The sequence below is a fragment of the Macaca thibetana genome, chromosome 9, assembly GCF_024542745.1.
Source record: "Macaca thibetana thibetana isolate TM-01 chromosome 9, ASM2454274v1, whole genome shotgun sequence".
In the NCBI taxonomy this organism is placed as follows: domain Eukaryota; kingdom Metazoa; phylum Chordata; class Mammalia; order Primates; family Cercopithecidae; genus Macaca; species Macaca thibetana.
The window spans coordinates 91,299,679-91,320,642 of record NC_065586.1 but is presented as its reverse complement, the minus strand read 5'-3'; the positions used below and the strand labels follow the sequence as shown (position 1 = coordinate 91,320,642).

The 20,964-nt window shown below is 44.0% G+C and overlaps 1 protein-coding gene across 50 annotated transcripts in view; it reads left to right on the top strand.

Moving 5' to 3' along the window:
• The window catches only part of SORBS1 (sorbin and SH3 domain containing 1), a 252,695-nt gene extending 231,944 nt beyond the window's left edge, over window positions 1-20,751 (top strand). For 32 of the 50 annotated variants that reach the window (XM_050802732.1, XM_050802744.1, XM_050802749.1 and 29 more), the window contains 4 exons: window positions 8,764-8,823; window positions 9,422-9,612; window positions 13,451-13,563; window positions 17,382-20,751. In XM_050802732.1, the coding sequence (XP_050658689.1) occupies window positions 8,764-8,823; window positions 9,422-9,612; window positions 13,451-13,563; window positions 17,382-17,449 (432 nt within the window). In that variant the 3' untranslated portion in view covers window positions 17,450-20,751. The remainder of the gene's footprint in view (window positions 1-8,763; window positions 8,824-9,421; window positions 9,613-13,450; window positions 13,564-17,381) is intronic. The other 18 variants (XM_050802733.1, XM_050802734.1, XM_050802765.1 and 15 more) reach the window with 3 other exon arrangements.
• Window positions 20,752-20,964: the final 213 nt, after the last annotated feature.

Below are 20,964 nucleotides of genomic sequence, written 5' to 3'. Positions count from 1 at the left end.
GGGTGGGACTCAAGGCAAATAGCTCAAGCAAAGGCCCAGAGGTAGGACCATGAAAGGTATGCATGGAGAATGATGCATTCCTGGTTTGGGTGAGGCTTCTGGTGTCCACATGTGAATAGAAAAGGGGATTTCTGGAGAAGGGGCTGGGACTAGAACCTACGTCAGGAGTCACGGTGACCCTTTGAATCAGTCACCTGCCCACCTCCCTCAACTCTGCAAATGTGTGGACACTTCGTGTGAAATGGTTTGACTTTTCCCTCCTAAACTGGTTTACACTGGGTCAGTTGCCCATGTTTTTAGGTGTGTTTTTTATCTGAACAGCAGAAGAGAGTGAGTGAAATGAATGCAAGGGTCTTCAGGGACATCAGGAAGGGGTGGGAAGAGCACTGGATTGAGAGTCAGGGTTCCAAGTTCTAGCTCTAGCTCTGCCATTGGTTTGCCAGGTATCTTTGGTTGAGTCACTTCTCTTTCCTGGCAGCTACTCTGTCCATAAACAAAAGATTCAGACAAGAAAAATGCCATTCCTTTTAGCTTTGATATCCTTTGATTAGGTAAAAATCCTGCATGAATTTTAGTTGAAATGAGAAAGAAGAACACATACAAAAGTTTAAGTCAGGGGTTTATAATCAATTTACAGACCTTCACAATGGAAAAATAGAAGCTCTTCCTTTTAATTTTTGAGAGACAACTTATTGGATGAAAAATGTGCATACAAAATGCCCAAGCATTCAGAATTATCACCGAAGTTCTTGGATTTTCTTGAGCGCAATTTTGGCCAACAACATTTAGAACAATCAAGAAGGTACGCTGGGCATGGTGGCTCATGCCTGTAATCCCAGCACTTGGGAGGCCGAGGCAGGCAGATCACTTGAGGCCAGGAGTTTAAGACCAGCCTGGCCAACATGGCGAAACCCTGTCTCTACTAAAAATAGAAAAATTAGCCAGGCATGGTGGTAGACATCTGTAATCCAAGCTACTCGGGAGGCTGAGGCATGAGAATTGCTTGAACCCAGGAGGTGGAGGTTGCAGTGAGCTGAGAGCATGCCACTGCACTCCAGCCTGGGTGACAGAGCAAGACTCTACTTCAAAAAAATTTTAAAAAGTAAACAAAGGAAAAGAAAGTAAGGGGCACAGGTCTGATGGTAGTGAGTTATCTCAATTCATTGTTCACAGTCAGTTACAGATCAAATTGGTTGTTCCACTAAAAAATAGAAAAAGAAAGCAAAGGGAAGATCATCTTGAAAAAGCCCATCACTTGCATGATCAAATATTTACGGAGTTTCTCCATGACAGAAGCACTATTTGTTGACTGGCATCCAGCCTTGGTTTTTAAGAGGTTTTACAATGTGTGAGAGTACCTCCTAGAACTTTTGAATTAAAAAGAATATTTAGAGACCATCTACTCCAGTAACTGATAACTTTTTCTAGATCAAGAACCTTTGAGAATCTGAGATCAGCTGAGGACTGTAGGCCAGTAGTTTGGGGAGGAGAGTGACACACAGTTTTGCATCGTTTCAAGAGGCCCACACCCAAGTCCATCTGTGACAGACCAGTAGGTTAAGAGCCTCCAGTCTTTTACAATGAGATGAGAAAACCAAGGCCTGAGGAAAGTGACAAAACTTTTGTGATGTTAGTTTGGTTCCTAAAGGGAAGGAAGCTAATCAAATAAAATCTCAATATACAGGAAAGCTGTGTGTCCTCAAAGCATCTGTCTGAGAAGCATGAGAACAAACTATAGGCTTAGAGAAGGGAGAAGGAGGCAAAGTGACTCAAGACAGAAAGATGTGACTTCAGAGGGAACACTTCTCAACACAAGGAAACTAAGTTCATTCCCAGAAAGATAAGAACAGAGGCATAGGCCTGCCTTGAGGATGGAAATCAGAAATAGAAGAGGAAGCTGTGATGTAACCTGCAAGAAAAAAGAAAATTTAAATGTTAAGATACTCAAGTAAATATAGGAAACATTTTCCTTTGACTCACTCAGAAGGGAAATCTCTAAATAGAGGGCATTTAACAGCTTACGGGATGGGGAGAGACGTTGGCTGCAGTACTTACAAAAATAAGCAGCAGGTATTCTCTCAACACTAATGTTAGGGAACTGGCCGGGCATGGTGGCTCACACTTTCGGGGGCCAACACAGGAAGATCTCTTAAGCTCAGGAGTTCGAGACCAGCCTGAGCAGCACAGGGAGACTACGTCTCTACAAAAATAAAAACATTAGCCAGGAGTGGTGGCGAGTGCCTGTGGTTCCAGTTACTTGGGAAGCTGAGATGGAAAGAATGCTTGGGTCTGGGAGGTCAAGGCTACAGTGAGCCATGATCACACCACTGCAGTCTAACCTGAACAACAGGAAAAATAAGACCCAAAGCTAAAGTGTGTACCCTTATGAAAGTGTTAGGAGAATGGAGCATGTCAGTAGAAAGTGCCAGCCACAGGGTACTGGACAAATTAAGGTGACCTGTTGGTCAGCATCCCTCTCTAGCTCTTCTGATATCTTCCTCTGGCAGAACACAAACCTCGAAGGTTGGGGTGTGGTGGAGTGTGCAGAACTTGGAGTCTGAGAGACAGATGTTCCAATACTAACTGTTCACATTCCCAACTCAGACATGGCAGGTCTTCGTTTTCTCATTTGTAAAATGAGGTCAATGTTGAGCACCTTCTTGGGTTACTATGAGAATTAAATGAAATATAATAGAGATGAAAGCAGCTAGCGCAGAGCCTGTAATGGAATCATAAATAACCTGTTGTGTGATGTCAAGGTACCACGGAAATGAAACAAAAGTAGTTTACTTTATCCACCTTACCCTGTTCCACCTAAGAGAGAAAATGGTGGCGGGGGACGGTGGGGGGAAGAGAAGAAAATAGAGAATGGGAAAATCATTTTACTTTGGGTTACACAAATCGAGAATTTAGAAAATGTGGAATTTGTGCTCCCCAAATTAGTTTCTTCTACCTTCAGTATAAAGGCATAAGCTGTTCTTGGAAAGCCTTTGGTTTCTTTACACTTGAGTATGTATCTGCCATTACTCCCCTAACTGTCTTATGAAAGAAAGAGAAGACTGTATGATAGTCTATGAAGAGAAGGCTGAGCACTGGGTGAATATTTACTGAGCATGTAAGTTTAGTGTTGTAATCAGATTCAAATTACAACAAAGTAAATGTGTTGTCTATTGAGTGATTAGCAAGGAGATAAAATCTAGGTGGTAAGCAATTGAACTAGTTGTTTGTAATTCATTTTATATTTAAGCTGTGGTCTTTTTCTCAGTAAACTTAATAAGATAACTCAGTGGAGTCAGAGGCTGTTTAGAGGGTGCTCTGGTGATTTCCTGAAGCTCAAACCCAGGAGACTGAATCATTCGGGCCTTTCTACTCCCCTGGAAGAGTTTGCCCATGATGTTCCAGTAGGTGCAAATCTTCTATGACTATTCTGGGGCAGTCACTTGGGATGCTTCCAGAAGTGAGCACTCCAGCCATATCTGGAGGCTGTAGTCAAAAGCCTTCCCCCTGCCAGTCTTCAGTAAGCAATGAGTAGAGTGCTGCCTCCCTTAAGCCAGCTCAGCCCCTGCCCACTCCTACTTCTTAACCCATAGGACAGGCACATTGCAATCATGGAGTGTTAAAGCCAAAAAGGACATTTATGTAAATTATGTCCAATCCTCTTATGTATTTTAGAACTCGAAGTCCTAAGACATTAAGCATTTTGTTCACAAGACAATCAGTTAGTACAGAGCATGGCCTGGAACCCGGATTTTCTCACTGTCCCACTGGGAGGTCAGGGTAGGTCATGAGAAAGGTGGGGTGGGGTCTGAGAAGACTTGGGACGTGAGACGACTAGAGGAGTGCCGTCTCTGTGAGACTTGGGCAGATTAGGGGAGCAGCAGAGCCTCGCGCTGTTTCTAGAGGGGATTTGGGGCCGGGAGAAGTTGAGTTTCTCTGTCCTGTCCACATCGTCAGGACTTCCTGCTGTTCTGTAGCCTGTGTGCAATTGATTTGGGTCCACAAGGCCTTGGCGCACACCCAAAGCTGGAAGCGGATGCTTAGTAACTCCACAGTAGCGCCAGGTGTTCTGTGGATCCAAAGGGATTAACAGCTCCAGGGAGGCTAAGATCTGATTTCTGGGGGATTTCTGTGAACTGAAAGTAGAAGGGCAACAGCAAGGACGCATGCAGGTTCACCCAACTGGGGAGAATGAAGCAAGCACTCCAGGCCGGGAGAGGCGACTTGTGTACAAATACAGAAGAAAGCAGTTTCTAGATCACGGACTATCATCTGCTTACTATTAATGGGGGAAAGGAGGGAAGTGCAGTGTGTGTGTGTGTGTGTGTGTGTGTGTGTGTGTGTGTGCGCGTGTGCTGGGCTCGTTGTTTTGTAAACAAGTGAAAAACTAGAATGCCATCACCAGAGTCGGCAATGTCCTTCGCATGAGATATACTCCCTTTATTCTTAACCCTAATGAAGTCCTTGTTAGAATTTGTATCTTCTTTTAGGCTTAAATAAGGGCAGACCCTGAGGACCTGGGGAGGGTTCAGAGCAGCATTGTCTAGTAGAAATATAATGTGAGCCACATGTGTGATTTTAAAATGTTCTAGTAGACACAGTAAAATGGAACAACTGAAATTTTAATAATAGATTATAACCCAATATATCTAAAAATTATTACTGAGATTTTACATTCTTTATTTTGTACTAAGTTTTTGAAATCCAGTGTCTATTTTTACACATAACACGTTTCACTTCATACTTGCTACATCTCAAGTGTCCAACAGCCACCTGTGGCTACTGGCTACCATCTTGGACAGGACAGGTCCAGAAGAAGCACAATGCAAAGCTGTAAAGTGGTTAGAAAATGGGGACAGGAAGAAAAAAAAAACATACCTAGAGGGGAAAAAAAAATCTGAGGATAAACAGCCTGCAAAATGAAGGGCTGATTCTTGTGATGGATAGTGATGGTTTCCGTTTCCACTGAGGGTCTACCCCCATGCCATGTCTCCGTCCCCTGAAAAAAAACAAAACAAAACTGGTTTACATTTCAGTTATGTAAGCTATTTCACTTAAATCTAAACAGAGAGAAATTGAGTCTTAGCTAATAGAATAAATGTTTATCTTGACTTCTTCCTTCATTTATTCAATAAACGCTAAGTGAGGCACTCAGTCATCCCTACCTCTTAGGAATGGGGTTAAGTTTGTACTATACAGATGTTAAAGCTATGATGATGATTATCCTTAGCTTGGGGTATGGCCTGAGACCAAGGAAGGTACAAGGTGGGCCATCAATATCCCTTTCAGTACTATAGTTCACAATTAATGATTGGATGCTATTGCCATACACCGTATCTTTTATATAAGGAAATGTCTTTGAACACCTAGAGTAAAAAGTATTCAAGAAGAGAAATGATAGATAGTGCCTGTTTTCAGACAAGGCAGAAATTGGGTATTGCTATCATAGTTACACAAGCAATCGAATCATGATTCAAGAGGGAGGTGGCAGGTGGTATATGGAGATTAGACGTCAAAGGGCTCAGCTCTCACACTACTTTGTGCAAACCTCACAAGGTCAGGTCCCAGCCACCTGGCAAAGGCCTTAATGTCCTGAGACATTGTAGAAGAAGCATGAAATGGCCCCTTTCATTTTATCCCTTCCTTTACTTCTGTCAGAGTCTGAGGTGACTTGTTTGAGTGACTGCAGTTTAGAAGGAGTTTAGAGAACTCAAAGACTCTTCCGAAAAGGACAAGAGTATAGAAGTGGGGCCGGGCACAGTGGCTCACGCCTGTAATCCCAGCACTTTGGGAGGCCGAGGTGGGTGGATCATTTGAGGTCAGGGGTTCGAGACCAGCCTGACTAACATGGTGAAACACCATCTCTACTAAAAATACAAAAAAATTAGCTGACTGTGGTGGCCCACGCCTGTAATCCCAGCTACTTGGGAGGCTGAGGCAGGAGAATTGCTTGAACCTGGGAAACGGAGGTTGCAGTGAGCCCAGATTGCACCTGGGTGACAGAGCGAAACTCCGTCTCAAAAAAAAAAAAAAAAGTAGTGCCTGGGATGGAACTCCTCTGAGCCTTAAATTCCTTATTCTGCACTCCTCAAGTCAGAGGGTTAGTACAAAAGTCAGGTATGTAAAGGACCTATATATCCTTGTAAAATATCAGGTTCTTTTTACTGTATTTGATTCACTGATCCTCTTTTCAGCACCAAATTGTTTGCCAGATAATTGATTCCAGTCACTCCTTTGGGATGAGTGAAGCTGAGTGGAAGGATGCTAGGTTTCTGTAAGCTATGGAGATCTTGCCAAGAGATTGTCTATATCCTCTCTTTTTTTTTGTACTGCATTTGACCTGAGGTCATGAGGCCACGAGCTGGAATTTGGAAATATTTTATTTTTTATGAGAACTTTTGTTTTCATGAGGTGTGACCCAGACCACCGGTCTTGGCATACTGTAGCCAAAGAATCTCAGTGTAGAGCAGTTGAGGTCCTCTGCACCCTTGCTGCCTAAAGTTGGTCTGTGAACCAGCAGCGTCAGTACTACCAAGTAGAAATGCAGAATTTCACAATACAGTCCAGGTGTATCAAGTCAGAGTCTACATTTTAACAGGGTCCCAAGTGATATGTATATATACATTAAAGTTTAAGAAGGATGGCTCTACAATATCCCAATTAGTTATAGTCCACAGCAGCCTCAGCTTAAACAGCTGCCATGGCAGCCAACTCATTTCCTCTTGTGGCAGCCCCTTGTATTGTTGGATTGTTTGGAAGTTCTCCCTTCTGTCATGTTAAAATCTGCATATCATTATCACCCACTCAAGGTGCCCAGAGTAAGTTTCATTCTTCTGAAAGCCCACATAGAAGTTACTTGGAAATGTCCATTTCTTTCCTTTGTGATACGGACACCTTAATCCAGAGGCGGTGAGTGGAGTGTGGGTGGTAAGTGGAGCCACACGAGGTTGGCTCCCAGTCACCCGGCAAAGACCTAACATCCAGAGTCATTGCAGAAGGAGCATGACATGGCCCCTTTAGTTCTGCCTCTTCTTTTGCTCCTGTCAGAGTGCAGGGTGACTGGTTTGAGTGGTTGCAGTTTAGAGGGGGTTTGGAGAACTTGAAGAGGCTTCCTGAAAGGACAGTGGTATTGAAATGATGCCTGCAATGGAAGTTAGTCCTGCAGGGCTTGCTAACGGATGAAGACATTTCCAGTGGAGGTGAACAGGAGGGGGTGGTCTGGTGGAGGCGAAAGAGCAGCCAAGCCACTTTACCTCTTACTTGCTGTGTGATATTGAGGAATGCACGAAACCCCTTTGAGCATCAGCTTCCTTGGTTTTTAAAGAAAACAGTGACAAACCCTGTCTTTCCTGACTCCAGGGTTTCTGAGGGACTCACTGAAGATGAGGTCAATGAGCACACTCTGTAAAGTAGAAGATGGTCTGAGGATGAAAGACAAGGTCAGATGGGACAATAGATGAAGCCAGGAGAAAAGCCTACCACTGACTTGCTGTGTAACCTCAGGGGAGGCTCTCTCCCTCTCTGTCTCTCTGTGAAACAAGTGGGTCATACACAAAAGATTTCTAAGTGCCCGTCTAGAAGGCCCTGGAGTTGTGGCCTATTGCTTTTTTTTTTTTTGAGACAGGGTCTTGCTTTGTCACCCAGGCTGGAGAGCAGTGTTGCAATCATGGCTCACTGCAGCCTGAATCTCCCTGGCTCAGTTGATCCCAAGCAGCTGGGACTACAGGTATATGCTGCCACACCTGGCTAATTTTTGTATTTTTTTCATAGAGACGAGGTTTTGCTTTGTTGCCCAGGCTGGTCTCCAACTCCCAGGCTCAAGCAGTCCTCCTGCCTTGGCCTCCCAAAGTGCTGGGATTACAGGTATGAGCCACCATTCCTGGCCGGCCTGTTGCTATTATTGCATGTTACCTGGAGGATTTTTTCAAGGTTGGCTTTTCAGGGTATTTACTTAGAAAAACTTCCTAGAGCTTAGAATTGAATCCCCTCTGGGGGACATGGTTCTAAACACTCTTCTAGTGAAGGCCTGGCCCCTGCAATGGAAGCCCCACTCAAAAGGCGGGTCTGCTTGACCGTGTGTTTCTGTGTCAGCCTGTGGCACCTGGGTTGGTAAGTGAAGAGTGACAGTTTTGTCACACACAGTCCTATTTCTGGAAGCAAGCTCTGTCCTACAAGCTATCTGAACTCATCTCATACCTCACCGGAGTGTGTCATTTGCAGATTTTTCCAGGGGAATGATCTTGGTTGATACTTCAAATCTTACCAAGGAAGTTTTCAAAATGTTATTCCCTTTTCTAAGTTTCTGAAATACAGCAGACCTGATGGTTCTACGGGCCTGCTCTGCTAGAGGGGCCTTCCTGTCAACAAAATAACCAAAACTGGCTTTGGGTTCAGCAGCCTTCCCTAGATACTTACTAGCCGAGCGTGAGGGGACCAATATGTGTGAAGGGACATGGCTGAGATGGCCTTTCTGAGTCTCTCTCCTACCAATCTGGGGACCCCGTGTTGTTCATCCTCACCTCACTGCAGCCATGTTTCCAGTTTCCCATTTCATTTCCCGGATGCTTGCTTCTAACTCTACATTTGCATTTTCTTCTGTGCACCCACCGTGTTGTTGTGGAGACCTGGTGGCCATAGGCCGCCAGTATCCGGTGTCATCCAAGCGTGATGGTGTGGTACGTGGATTTGCTCATGCTTTTATTTTGAATCCTTTCCAATGTGACATCTGCTAAAATGTCTCCCTTATAATTTGCTTGGTGATCACAGCTTTCTCATCATTCATTGAGAGCAGGACCTGATCTCACAGAATCTGAAAAGAGCTATGTGGTAAGATGCCTGTTGAATAAGACTGCAGCCTTTCCAAAGAGAATTTTTACTGATCCTGCTTTTGGAATCTAGACTAGAATGATGCCTGGTTAACCCACAGAAACATTATTTACAAGAATTCTGTGGCTATTGTAGTAGAGCGAGATGTTAGGCCACTCCCTTACCCCCAGCCCCTGGTAAAGAGCAGAGGAATTTAGAGACAATATTTCTACTTTGCCTATATGTGGGATTAAATTAATGTATTAGTGCATGATCGGGGATACATACTTGCATTTCTACCCTAAAGTATTCCATTTGTAACAGTTACTCACTAATTACAGGCTTTTATGCTGCTTCCTTTTTTTTTTTTTTTTTTTAATATTCTTACTAAATTCCAAATTCTTCTGTATCTTACCTGTTTTTCCATGCTTACGCCTGGATCCCTCCTGCACTCCACTACTGGAATATCTATTTTTTTAACCTGGATCTTCAACTCTGTTTTCTCCCTGGACTTATGTGCTTCGTCTGGAATGTTACATCTCTTCCTCTCTTTCTTTTTTTTTGTCCCCATGTTGACTGTTTTATTGGGGTTTCTGGATATCTTGGGGCCACCTCACAGGAAGCGGTTTGCAATGAGATCATAAACATTGCCGAAAAATCTGTTCATTACTGCAGCACTGTTTCTCATCCCCTTGACTTTCATCACAAGGTATCCCCTTCTGACAATAAATCATCTTTAATCATTTCTCAGCAACCTCAAGCCCAGCAGCGAAGAGTCACCCCCGACAGGAGTCAAACCTCACAAGATTTGTAAGTACTCCTGGTGAACTTCAGTTCTCATGTTCCCAGAGGACTGTTGGTCTTAGAAAGCGGGTCACTGGCTGAATATGGGGCAGTTGTTTGCAGAAATGAGTGAATTACTCCCAGGTTCTCTCCTAAGGATTTCTAGTGAAGGACATGTTCCGCATCAGCCGAGGTGAAAACAGGTGGCAGGTAAATAAAGGCCGTCATAGACTGCTGGGAGAGAGAGACAGATAAAGATTAACTGCTGTAGGATGGCAAATGAGAGCTGTGCTGACTGATTTCAGTGCTAGTGTAGCAGGAAGTTAGAGGAAGGAATGGTTAATTCTGACCAGCCATGAATGAAAGGGTTGCTTCATTCATTCATTCATAAAAAATTATCGGATACCTCCTATGTTTTAAGCACATAGGAGAAAACTCTGTGCACAGAGAAAGAGAGATTTGGACCAAGCACTGAAAGACAAATTGGTTTCTGAGAGCTAGAAAAGGGAGGAAAATATCTTCCCAGAGGTGAGGACCACATGTGCAAGGGCATAGAGTGGGTGTATTTGGAGAACTTGAAAGAGCCCGTGTAGCTGCAGCATATGCTTCATGGAAGAGATAGAGATGAAGCTCAGAGGTGGGATGGGACCAGATGGTAGATTCCAGAATGCAGTTGAAGTAAGTTTGGATTTTATTCTGTAGGTACTAGGGAGCCACTGAAGTAAGGAACATATTGATCATATTTTGTTTTAGGGAGATAACTCTGGCAACAGAGTGGAGGGTAGATTTCATAGACCAGGGACAAAGATGTTTGTTAGAAGACATCAATCCAGCTAAGAAGCCATGAGGGCCTGAGCCAGGACACAGTGGGCATTTTGTAACCGTCGAAGTGAGTATGATTACCAACAGAGATACAGGTGAAGAAGCCTAGCCAGCCACAGAGACAGAGAAGGGGCAACAGGAGATGCCAGTGAGGGTCTAAAGACGTTCGCTTTCACAGAACAGCTGCAGCATCTGGTCAGCAGTGTCACCTGCCCAGAGAGGCCAAGAGTGGGAAATGAGAAATTTCCACCAGGCATTTTCCATGGCAATTGGAAAAATCCCTGGTGACCTCTGATATGGCAGGGTTGGTGTTAGTAGGGGTGGCAGCAGGTGCTGTGTTAGGAAGGGTCGATGGTGAGTGGAAGGCGGGGGGCTATAGATCAAGGGAATAGCAGAGGCAGGGGAGGTGTTTTTAGGGTGCAGAGACAAGCACATTTGTACCAGAGTAAAATGCCAATTAACGCAAATAAGATCTAAGTGAGGCCAGGTGCTCACAGCTGTAATCCCAGCACTTTGGGAGGACAAGGTGGGTGCATCACGAGGACAAGAGATCGAGACTGTCCTGGCCAACATGGTGAAACTCTGTCTCTACTAAAAATACAAAAATTAGCTGGGCGTGGTGGTGCGCGCCTGTAGTCCCAGCTACTCCGGAGGCTGAGGCAGGAGAATTGCTTGAACTCGGGAGGCAGAGGTTGCAGTGAGCCGAGATTGCACCATTGCACTCCAGCCTAGAGACCGATCAAGACTCTGTCTAAAAAAAAAAGGAAAAAAAAAGAAGTAAGTGAAGGAAGAGCCCAGGAAGGGGGTTCAACATGGCTTGGAGAAGGGACCTTTCTTTCCTCACGTGTGGGAGCAGGGGCAGGAAGGTGAGTGGAGGCACAGAGACTTAAATCTGGAGGGGAGGAGGATTAAGGTGCTGCGCACAGCAAGCTTCCAACTCCAGAAGTGGGTGTAGAGTGAGAGCTCTTGGCTGAGCTGGGGACATCAGGATTGGCAGGAGAGCTGGGGGAAGGACCCCATGGTACAATGTTCTGAGGAGTATGAGGTTCATCCCAAATTAGAGCTGACTGGGGGACCCAAGCAACAAGAGTGTGGGACTTTGTCCAGCCAGTCTCCACTGTCTGGGAGTGAAAACAGAGAAGCAGATATTGGAGTTATTTCCCAGGGCTGAGGCTGGCAAAGCAGCCATGGTGGGAGTTAAAGGGCCCAGGCATTCTAAGAAACTGGCAAGAGCATGTTTTGGGAGGCCAGTAGGGGACTCCAAATTGAGTAGGAGACAGCAGGCAAATACAGAAACATGAAAAAAAAAAAAAAGTATTTACCAATTGGAAATTGATCTTCATCTCTTAATTCCTCATTTGAGACCTTCCTTCTGGCAACCAGATCCATCCACCAAATTATCAATACGTTTGGATAAATATGGAAAGTAAAGTTGTCCCTTTGGTTTTAGCAGAGAAGAATGAACCTCTCGTTCCTGGGAAGTGACTCCACTTGCTTGTTTCTAGTCTTTCTTGCTCGCACACTGGAATTCATTGACATCTACTGGAAATGGTAGATGATTGGCCCATTTACAGTTTTGCCTGCTACTGTTGTGTCTCAAAATAATAAACAGAGTTGTGAAGTTGGTGCATAGTAGGTGCCTCTTATGTATTTGTTGAAGAAATAAATAAAAACAAAGCTTTTCCTTGATGCCAAAGCAAGGATCAGATTTCACCACAAGCAGTGGCTGTTAGAACAGACAAAACAGCATAGACCCAATGCCTTAGGCCAACTAGCAAGTAAATAAAAATCTTGCCCTCAATGCTCACTGGGATAGAAAAAAGAAAAAAAGCTTTCAAGGGTTTCAGAAAAATGACATCCACATTTAAAAGCAGTGAATGAAATGTGTTCAGGCATGTAAAGAAACTCAAGATAGTTTTGCTAAACAGTGAAGCAATTGGAATGTACTTTTAATAGCATATATATAGCTATTATATGTATTATATATGGCTATTATACACACACACTTTTTTAAAAAACAAATGTTTTATGTTCTCCATTTGTATGACCAGAATGTAATGTCTCTGGGCCCAAATAACTTCTGATTGTGCTTCATAATCTACATAGATTATCCTATGTTAAGGAAAAGGCTTGGTTTACTTTAAAGCAGGGGTCCCCAATCCCCAGGCATTAGCACCTGAGCTCTGCCTCCTGTCAGATCAGCAGTGCATTAGATTCTCACAGGAGCATGAACCCTATTGTGAACTGCACATGTGAGGGATCCAGGTTATGCCCTCCTTATGAGAATCTAACTAATGTCCCAATAGTTTCATCCCCAAACCATCCCCCAGACCTCACCCCGTCTGTCGAAAAATTGTCTCCCACGAAACCAGTCCCTGGTGCCTAAAAGGTTGGGGACCACTGCTTTAAAGGCAGAGGTCGGCCGGGCATGGTGGCTCACGCCTGTAATCCCAGCACTTTGGGAGGCCGAGGCGGGCGGATCACGAGGTCAGGAGATCAAGACCATCTTGGCTAACATGGTGAAACCCCGTCTCTACTAAAAATACAAAAACTTAGCCAGGCGAGGTGGCGGGCGCCTGTAGTCCTAGCTACTCGGGAGGCTGAGGCAGGAGAATGGCGTGAACCTGGGAGGCGGAGCTTGCAGTGAGCCGAGATCGCCCACTGCACTCCAGCCTGGGCGACAGAGCCAGACTCCGTCTCAAAAAAAAAAAAAAAAAAAAAAAAAGGCAGAGGTCGGGGTAGAGTGGGAGGTGCTCTAGATAAAAAGGCTTGGCTGTGGTGACCAAATGAAGCTAAGTAAGAGGACTGATCATGGCTTGCTTGTCAGAAGTTCTCCATCCCTCAGCCTTAATTAACTTATATGTGGAATGCATCTCCGCAAATGCTAAGTTATTAGGGAAATAGTCAATAAAATGCTTTTATCCCTACTGATAAGTAGGAAACACTACTGAAATGTTGATTGAACTTGAAATGGAGTTTAAAAATTCATTATTTAATCCTGTCAACATTTGAGTCACTTACTATTCATTTTTTTCATGTATAGATTTAGCTATCAAGCATTATATAGCTATATACCACAGAATGATGATGAGTTGGAACTCCGCGATGGAGATATCGTTGATGTCATGGAAAAATGTGACGATGGATGGTTTGTTGGTAAGAATCTCATCATGCTTTTCTTACTAGTTGTGTATTGAGGGAATAACAGGGGGCGAAGAGCCATGCAAAAAGCAAAGCAATCTTCTCTGCACAGAAAGAAGAGCCTTCTGAGCTTTTTACGACCTTGGGAATTCTGGGCCACCAGTCTGTGTTGCTATTAGGATGGTGTGGATGTTGCTTATGTTGAACCTGAAACCAAATCTGCTGCACAGAAGAGCAGTAGTCAAATTTATTAATTGGGTTTCCATTTATGTTTTATTTTTTTTATTTTTATTTATTTATTTATTGAGACAGAATCTGCTCTGTCGCCCAGGCTGGAGTGCAGTGGCGTGATCTTGGCTCACTGCAACCTCTGCCTCCCAGGTTCAAGCAATTCTCCTGTCTCAGTCTCCCAAATAGCTGGGACTACAGGCACCTGCTACCACGCCTGGCTAATTTTTGTATTTTTGGTAGAGATGGGGTTTCACCTTGTTGGTCAGGCTGGTCTTGAACTCCTGATCTCAGGTGATCCACCCGCCTCGACCTCCCAAAGTGTTGGGATTACAGGCGTAAGCCACTGTGCCTGGCCCTAGTTTCCACTTACATTTATATTGTGCATGTGTCTATTTTGCATCTGGAAATTTTATCTTTAAAACCCTTGTGAAATAACACAAGAAAATTTTTGACTGACCCTGTGTCTCCACCATGAAACTCAGGCATATGTGTAGACATTCTAAAGACCTTGTTTCCTCCAGGCTTTCAGTAGTATTAATCAAAGCAGCCTGCTTAATTAAAGGATTTGCCTGTATAAAAAGGAGAGAGATCAGGCCGGGCGCGGTGGCTCAAGCCTGTAATCCCAGCACTTTGGGAGGCCGAGAAGGGCGGATCACGAGGTCAGGAGATTGAGACCATCCTGGCTAACACGGTGAAACCCCGTCTCTACTAAAAAATACAGGAAACTAGCCGGGCGAGGTGGCGGGCGCCTGTAGTCCCAGCTACTAGGGAGGCTGAGACAGGAGAATGGCGTAAACCCGGGAGGCGGAGCTTGCAGTGAGCTGAGATCCGGCCACTGCACTCCAGCCTGGCCGACAGAGCGAGACTCCGTCTCAAAAAAAAAAAAAAAAAAAAAAAAAAAAGGAGAGAGATCAAACTTATTGAGATTCTGTTACAAACCAGACACTGTGTTTGTTATGCTTTTATTGACGTTCTCTCAACAAACAGCCCAGTAAGATAAGAATTATCCTCATTTATCAGATTCGAAAACTGAGGCCCGAACAAGAAGATCACCAAGGTAGCAAATAGTGGGGCCAGGATTTGAACTCAGGCCACCCATCTCTCCTAAAATCTGTGTTCTTTCTGCTCAGGCATGCATATAATGTTGGGAGATATTGACCCACTCTTTGCCTCAGTTTCTCCCCATAGAAGTGACTTTACCTTCATCTTCTTTCCAAAGACCAGCCCTTCCCTGATTTTTCTGGCAAAGCTTTGTTAAAGCAAAGTAGTATCAGGACTGGGGTGGTGAGGACAGCAAGACCTCAACATGAATGAGAAGTCAGAAAGATTTACTTTGTGCTCACCAGCCTCTTAGAGAACTACCCCATCCTCCCAAGGTCCACAGAAGCCCACAGCCCTCACTACCTTGAGTCGTCTGTTCATTAGAAATCAGGTCTGAGGCCGGGCGCGGTGGCTCACGCCTGTAATCCCAGCAGTTTGGGAGGCCGAGGCGGGTGGATCACGAGGTCAGGAGATTGAGACCATCCTGGCTAACACGGTGAAACCCCGTCTCTATTAAAAATACAAAAAATTAGCCGGGCGTGGTGGCGGGCGCCTGTAGTCACAGCTACTGGGAGGCTGAGGCAGGAGAATGGCGTGAACCCGGGAGGTGGAGCTTGCAGTGAGCCAAGATCTCGCGGCTGCACTCCAGCCTGGGTGGCAAAGCGAGACTCCGTCTCAAAAAAAAAAAAGAAATCAGGTCTGAGAAGTCAATGACCACTCCAGGGCAGCACAATCCAATAGAAACACAGTGTAAGCTGTGTATGAAATTTAAAATGTTCTAGAAGCCCCATGGAGAAGAGTAAAAAGAAACCAGTGAAATTAATTCTAATGTATTTTGTAAACCCAGTGCGTTCAAAATGCTATCATCTGAACATGTAATCAATATTAAAAATTGTTAGTGAGTTATTTTACAGACATCTTTTCATACTAAGTCTTTGAAACCCAATGTGTATTTTATAGTTAACAGCGCCGCTCGTTTCAGACTAGCTGCATTTCAAGTGCTCAGTAGTCACACATGGCTATCATTTTAGAGAGTGCAGCGCTAGTAAGCACTAGCTGTTAAACTCGTTCAGCAGTATGTTTTTTTTATGAGAACTTAGGTGTGGGAAGGAGCACCAGTTCTCTAACAAAGGCCTGCCAGGCAGCTGGGTAAAGGAAGTATTTTGGGATGAGTATCTTCCTTGCATCCTTGAACTCTTCACTATTTTTTTTTTTTTTTTTTTTTTGAGATAGAGTCTTGGTTTGTCACCCAGGCTCAAGTACAGTGGCATGAACTTGGCTCACTGCAGGCTCTGCCTCCCAGGTTCAAGCGATTCTCCTGGGTCAGCCTCCCAAGTAGCTGGGACTACAGGTCAGCATCACCACGCCTAGCTAATTTTTATATTTTTAATGGAGATGGGGTTTTACCATCTTGGCCAGGCTGGTCTCAAACTCCTGACCTCAAGTGATCTGCCTGCCTCAACCTCCCAAAGTGCTGGGATTGTAGGCGTGAGCCACCATGCCCAGCCTCCTTGGTCACTTCGAAAAGTAGCGTTTTCAAACTACAAATAAAGTAGCCTAGCGGAACTCATTTTTCTCATCCATAAGGGAAGATGCTAACTAGCTATGTGGCCCTAGGCAAGTTTCTTATTATCTCTGGACCTTACCATCTCAGTTCTCTAGCCTTCTTAGCCATTCTCCGTAGGAGTTCAACTAGATGTTTTAGGTGTCCTAAGCTTTAATATATTTTTTTTTAGCTTAGAAGTTTCACTTTGGGTACTAATTCCAACCCACTGGTCGTGGCTGCTTGAGATGTTGTGTGCAACAGGATTCCGAAGCCAAATCTAAGCCAATTGTGATAAGGGTGCAATTATCAAATTGGGATGTCTGCTAAAGAGAGGATAATGATGACACAACATATATCTGCCACTCCTGCTTTAGAGAGAGAATCCCAAGGGAAGGAACTAGATTAAGGATCAGCAGTGCTGCCTGTGGAGCAGCCCAGGAAGGGCTTTGTTCCCAGATGACTCAGTGCTCCTGGCTTAGCAGGAGCCCTAACAAGGTTAGTACCAAAGATAGGGACTCAACTGGGGTCTTAGGCACAAGCTTCATAGGAATTTCCTTTTGATGGGTGGCCATAGTCAGTGGGCTTTCAGAAACTGCATGGTCTAGAAAATCTAAATCCCAGGTATCTTCTTGTGTCAGATAAATGTGTGAATTCCTCCAGAAAGCAGAAGTGTTGGAAAGAGCAATGGACTGGGAGTCAGAAGACCTCGGTTCAGATTCTGCCTCTGATACTTACTAAGCGGTGGAACCTCAGACATGTTACTTCCACTCTCTGAACCTGGGTTCCTTCTTCTGAAAAACAGGAGTACTAGAAATGCCTACATTGCTTACCACCCAGCATTATTTGGCAGCCTAAGTGAGATAAGGTAGGGGAAAGGACTTTGGAAACCATATGGTGTTCTCTAAGCTGCAGGACTGTTAACAAGGGGCGTTTGAGCAGACATCCCTGCAGCGTGCTGTCTCAACTCAAGTGAGTGGATCTTCTCACGTTTCGTGTGTGTGTGCTTTTTTTATAGGTACTTCAAGAAGGACAAGGCAGTTTGGTACTTTTCCAGGCAACTATGTAAAACCTTTGTATCTATAAGAAGACTGAAAACCATGGAGATTATTTTTATTGGAGGATGAAGCATCATTCATGAACCGATCTTTTTAGTTGAGTCAGTAGGAAAATTAATACAGTGGATAAAGTAAGAAGCAAAAGACAGGGGCAGAGAAGTGTTGTGTTTAAAACCCAAGCCTGTCTAAGGTTACTGTGTATTAGACAGGGCTGAACTAGTGTGCTGAACAAAAAGAATTGAGACAAATTGTATTTACTTAGCCGCTTCTGGGAGCCACTCCAGCCTTTCCCCTCCCCTCCACCTCTTGGGTAATCTGACCTGAAGCATAGTCTGGGATCAGAGTTAGCCAGAAATGCCTCCTCCTGCCCCAGCCTTAGAGAGCTCCCATCTCAAAGGAATCATTGATCCTGAAGGCTTCAAGCCCAAGGATGCACCAAGACCCCCACCCTACATTTCCCAGCTCCCCTGGAGCCAGCTGATCCTCTAACTGCTGGAGGTCAGTCTGGGCTGCCAATACTGTCCCCTAGACAAAGGTGGAGTCCCCCAAACTGCCCCAAGACCAAATCCCTCACTCAACCTGCTGAGGTGTGGATGGGGAAACGGAGGCAAAACTTAGGCGCCCAATGCATTCAGCCTGCTGTGTAGCAGTGCCGTTGACTGCCCTGGTGTTCAGACAGAAAAGCACACAAAGTTTGCCCATGAGAACTGGGGAGCAGATGGCCAAGCAGATAGGTTATGTCTGTTTTCTGAGTGATGAAGTCAGGAAGCCCTGTGGCTCTGGAGGCCACTTGTGGTTCATTCTTTTCCCATATCCTTGGCTTTTAGAAATGGTTACCTTCAGGACAGCGCAGCTGCATTTTTCAGAGCACTGTTGCTAACCTTTCTTTTCTGGCTTGTGTTTGCCTGGGACAGTTTGGAATTGGAAGGCCTATTCTCATAGAAAACCAAAAATGATGTTCATTCATTCATTTAACATACAGCAATATACGCTGGCTGCTGGGGGGACAACCAAAAGCAAGACATGCCCAGGGTTTGCTGTGGCTCCAGATCTACTCCCTGTAGGAGTTCAAGGATCACACAAAATGTAGTAACCAGGGTTGTGAATCTGAGTACACCCTGGCAAGGCTTCTCTTCAGACTGAAGCAGCAATTCTGCCACTACCAGCGGCAACCAGGACGTCTGTTCTTTGTGGGGGCCAGATCAGAAGAGAGAGGCCCCTGTGACATCTGGGGTGCGTGGTCACAGCTCTGTCCAACTCAAGGACGTTTATCGGCCTCTCTTAGACCCCCGAGTGAGACAAATGCAGAAATGACCCATTCCCTGCCCACCAGGAACTCGAGGTGATTGGGGAGACAGACACAGGAAAATGAACTTAATCAAGAGAGACCGTGATAAGTGCTGAGAAGGGCGTGAGGGAGGAAGAGACGAATTTTCCCTGGAGGAATTCTAGAAAGCATTGTCATATTTCCATCTCCATTAGCTCACTTTTAAACAACTAGGGTGCTGGAAGAACCTTTGTCTGAGGGTAGTTCATAGCTGGAAATACCTGGAATATTTTCCAGAGTCTCCAAACTGTCATCTCCCCCCACAGATACACATCCAAGCTCACAAATAGGAGTAACAATTATAGGTGGTAGGGTTGTATACAGGAAGCCCTGGCTGTCTGCATATAGCTCAGAATTACCCCAGGACCATTGTCCCAAAGTCTAAAGTCTTTACAGGTAGGCAAAATTTGTTTTCAATGCCTGTGGCTCAGCTGCTGTCACAAATACCCATCTTAGGATCCCACCAGCTTCCCACCCTCCACCAGACAGCCGCAGTACCCTCACTTTCTCCCTATTGTTCTTTCAAATCCTGTTCTCAGGAAAGAAACTGCCACTAATTCATTCACACTAAAGTGTAAGTGATTGATAATAGGAATGAGTTACCTCTTCCCACAGACATTTGTTTTTAAGTATGACAGAGCAGGGCCTTAATCCCAAGGGAAAAGGCTATGGCACTGGAGGGGGTGAGCTTTCTGGGTAGAAGGAGACGTCCTGATTTTCCTTAAGACCCAGTAAGAGTAAGACGTCTTGCTTTGGAAGGTCTGCTCCACCATCTAAGAGCACTGGTTTTTTTTTGTTGTTGTTGTTGTGTTTTTTTTTTTTACTGTCTCTGAGGGAATATAGTAAAAATGCATATGCACGTGCAATTTGCACGGCAGCATTTCACCGATTTTGGAATGTATTGGCTAATGTATTTCCTGGTCTTTAGATGCAAACGATTAATAACACTATCTTATCTAATAGTTTTTTGAGGGGTGCTTCTTGATTAAGTAGGTAATTTTGAACACCTCTTTAAATACAGCTAGAAAATAAAACCAATTCGTAAAGCCACATTTGCATATGATGCCAGCCTCACGCATTTGTATATCTCCAGAAATTCAGGTATGCCTCACCAATTTGCCCGTCTTTAATGAAATCATGTGTTAAAATTTGCATCACGTCGCCTTCCTATGTATGATGAAACGAGGAACAGAGGTTTCCAATTGCTCTTTTGTCTTCAGACATTTAGTAATATAAAGTACCTATTTTTATGCTGAAATGTTTATACAGGTTTATTAATAGCAAGTGCTACTAACTGGCGGCATGCCTTGCAACACATTTTGATATATTAGCCATGCTTCCGGGTAAAGGCAAGCCCCAAACTCCTTATCTTTTGCAGTCTCTCTGGGATCAGTAAAAGAAAAAAAAAAACATCATGTGCTTAAGAAGTGGGACTGTAAATATGTATATTTAACTTTGTATAGCCCATGTACCTACCTTGTATAGAAAAATAATTTTAAAAATTTGAATGGAAGGGGGTAAAGTAAGGAAGTCATGAAGTTTTTTGCATTTTTATTTAAATGAAGGAATTCCAAATAACTCACCTACAGATTTTTAGCACAAAAATAGCCATTGTAAAGTGTTAAAATTTATGATAATTATTCTATTGGGGAGGGAAGGTAACTATGATCTCAGTTATAGTTTTTTTTCCTTTTTAATTTCATTATTTTGGTTTTTTGGTTTTTGCAGTCCTATTTATCTGCAGTCATATTAAGTCCTATTGCTAGAATAGGTTACTACAAAAAAGATTATATTCTGAAAGAAAAATAACTGACATATATAACCATTTAATTTAAAGTATTGCCATTTAAATTACACACTGAGAGCATGTCCTATGCAGACATAGATTTTTCTGTTCGTTTATTTTTCTTCATTGCAGTGGATTGATTTGATAAATAGATGTGTTGAATTACTACATTTGCTGTACATATTATTTAATAAACTTTATTCAGAATTGCGTGGCATATGTTTGTTCTGGTCATTCATTGTTTCTTTCCTTCCTTTGCCAAGCTTCTCAAATGAGGCTTAAATTCACTGCTTCAATTTCTCATACCGTCCTTTCCATTCTTAATCATTTACCATCTGCCTTCTGCCACCTCCTTGAAGACACCACTTCTTACCTTTTTTCTGAATAACCAAACTCCTGACCCTCTGAATTAATTGATTACTGTTGACCA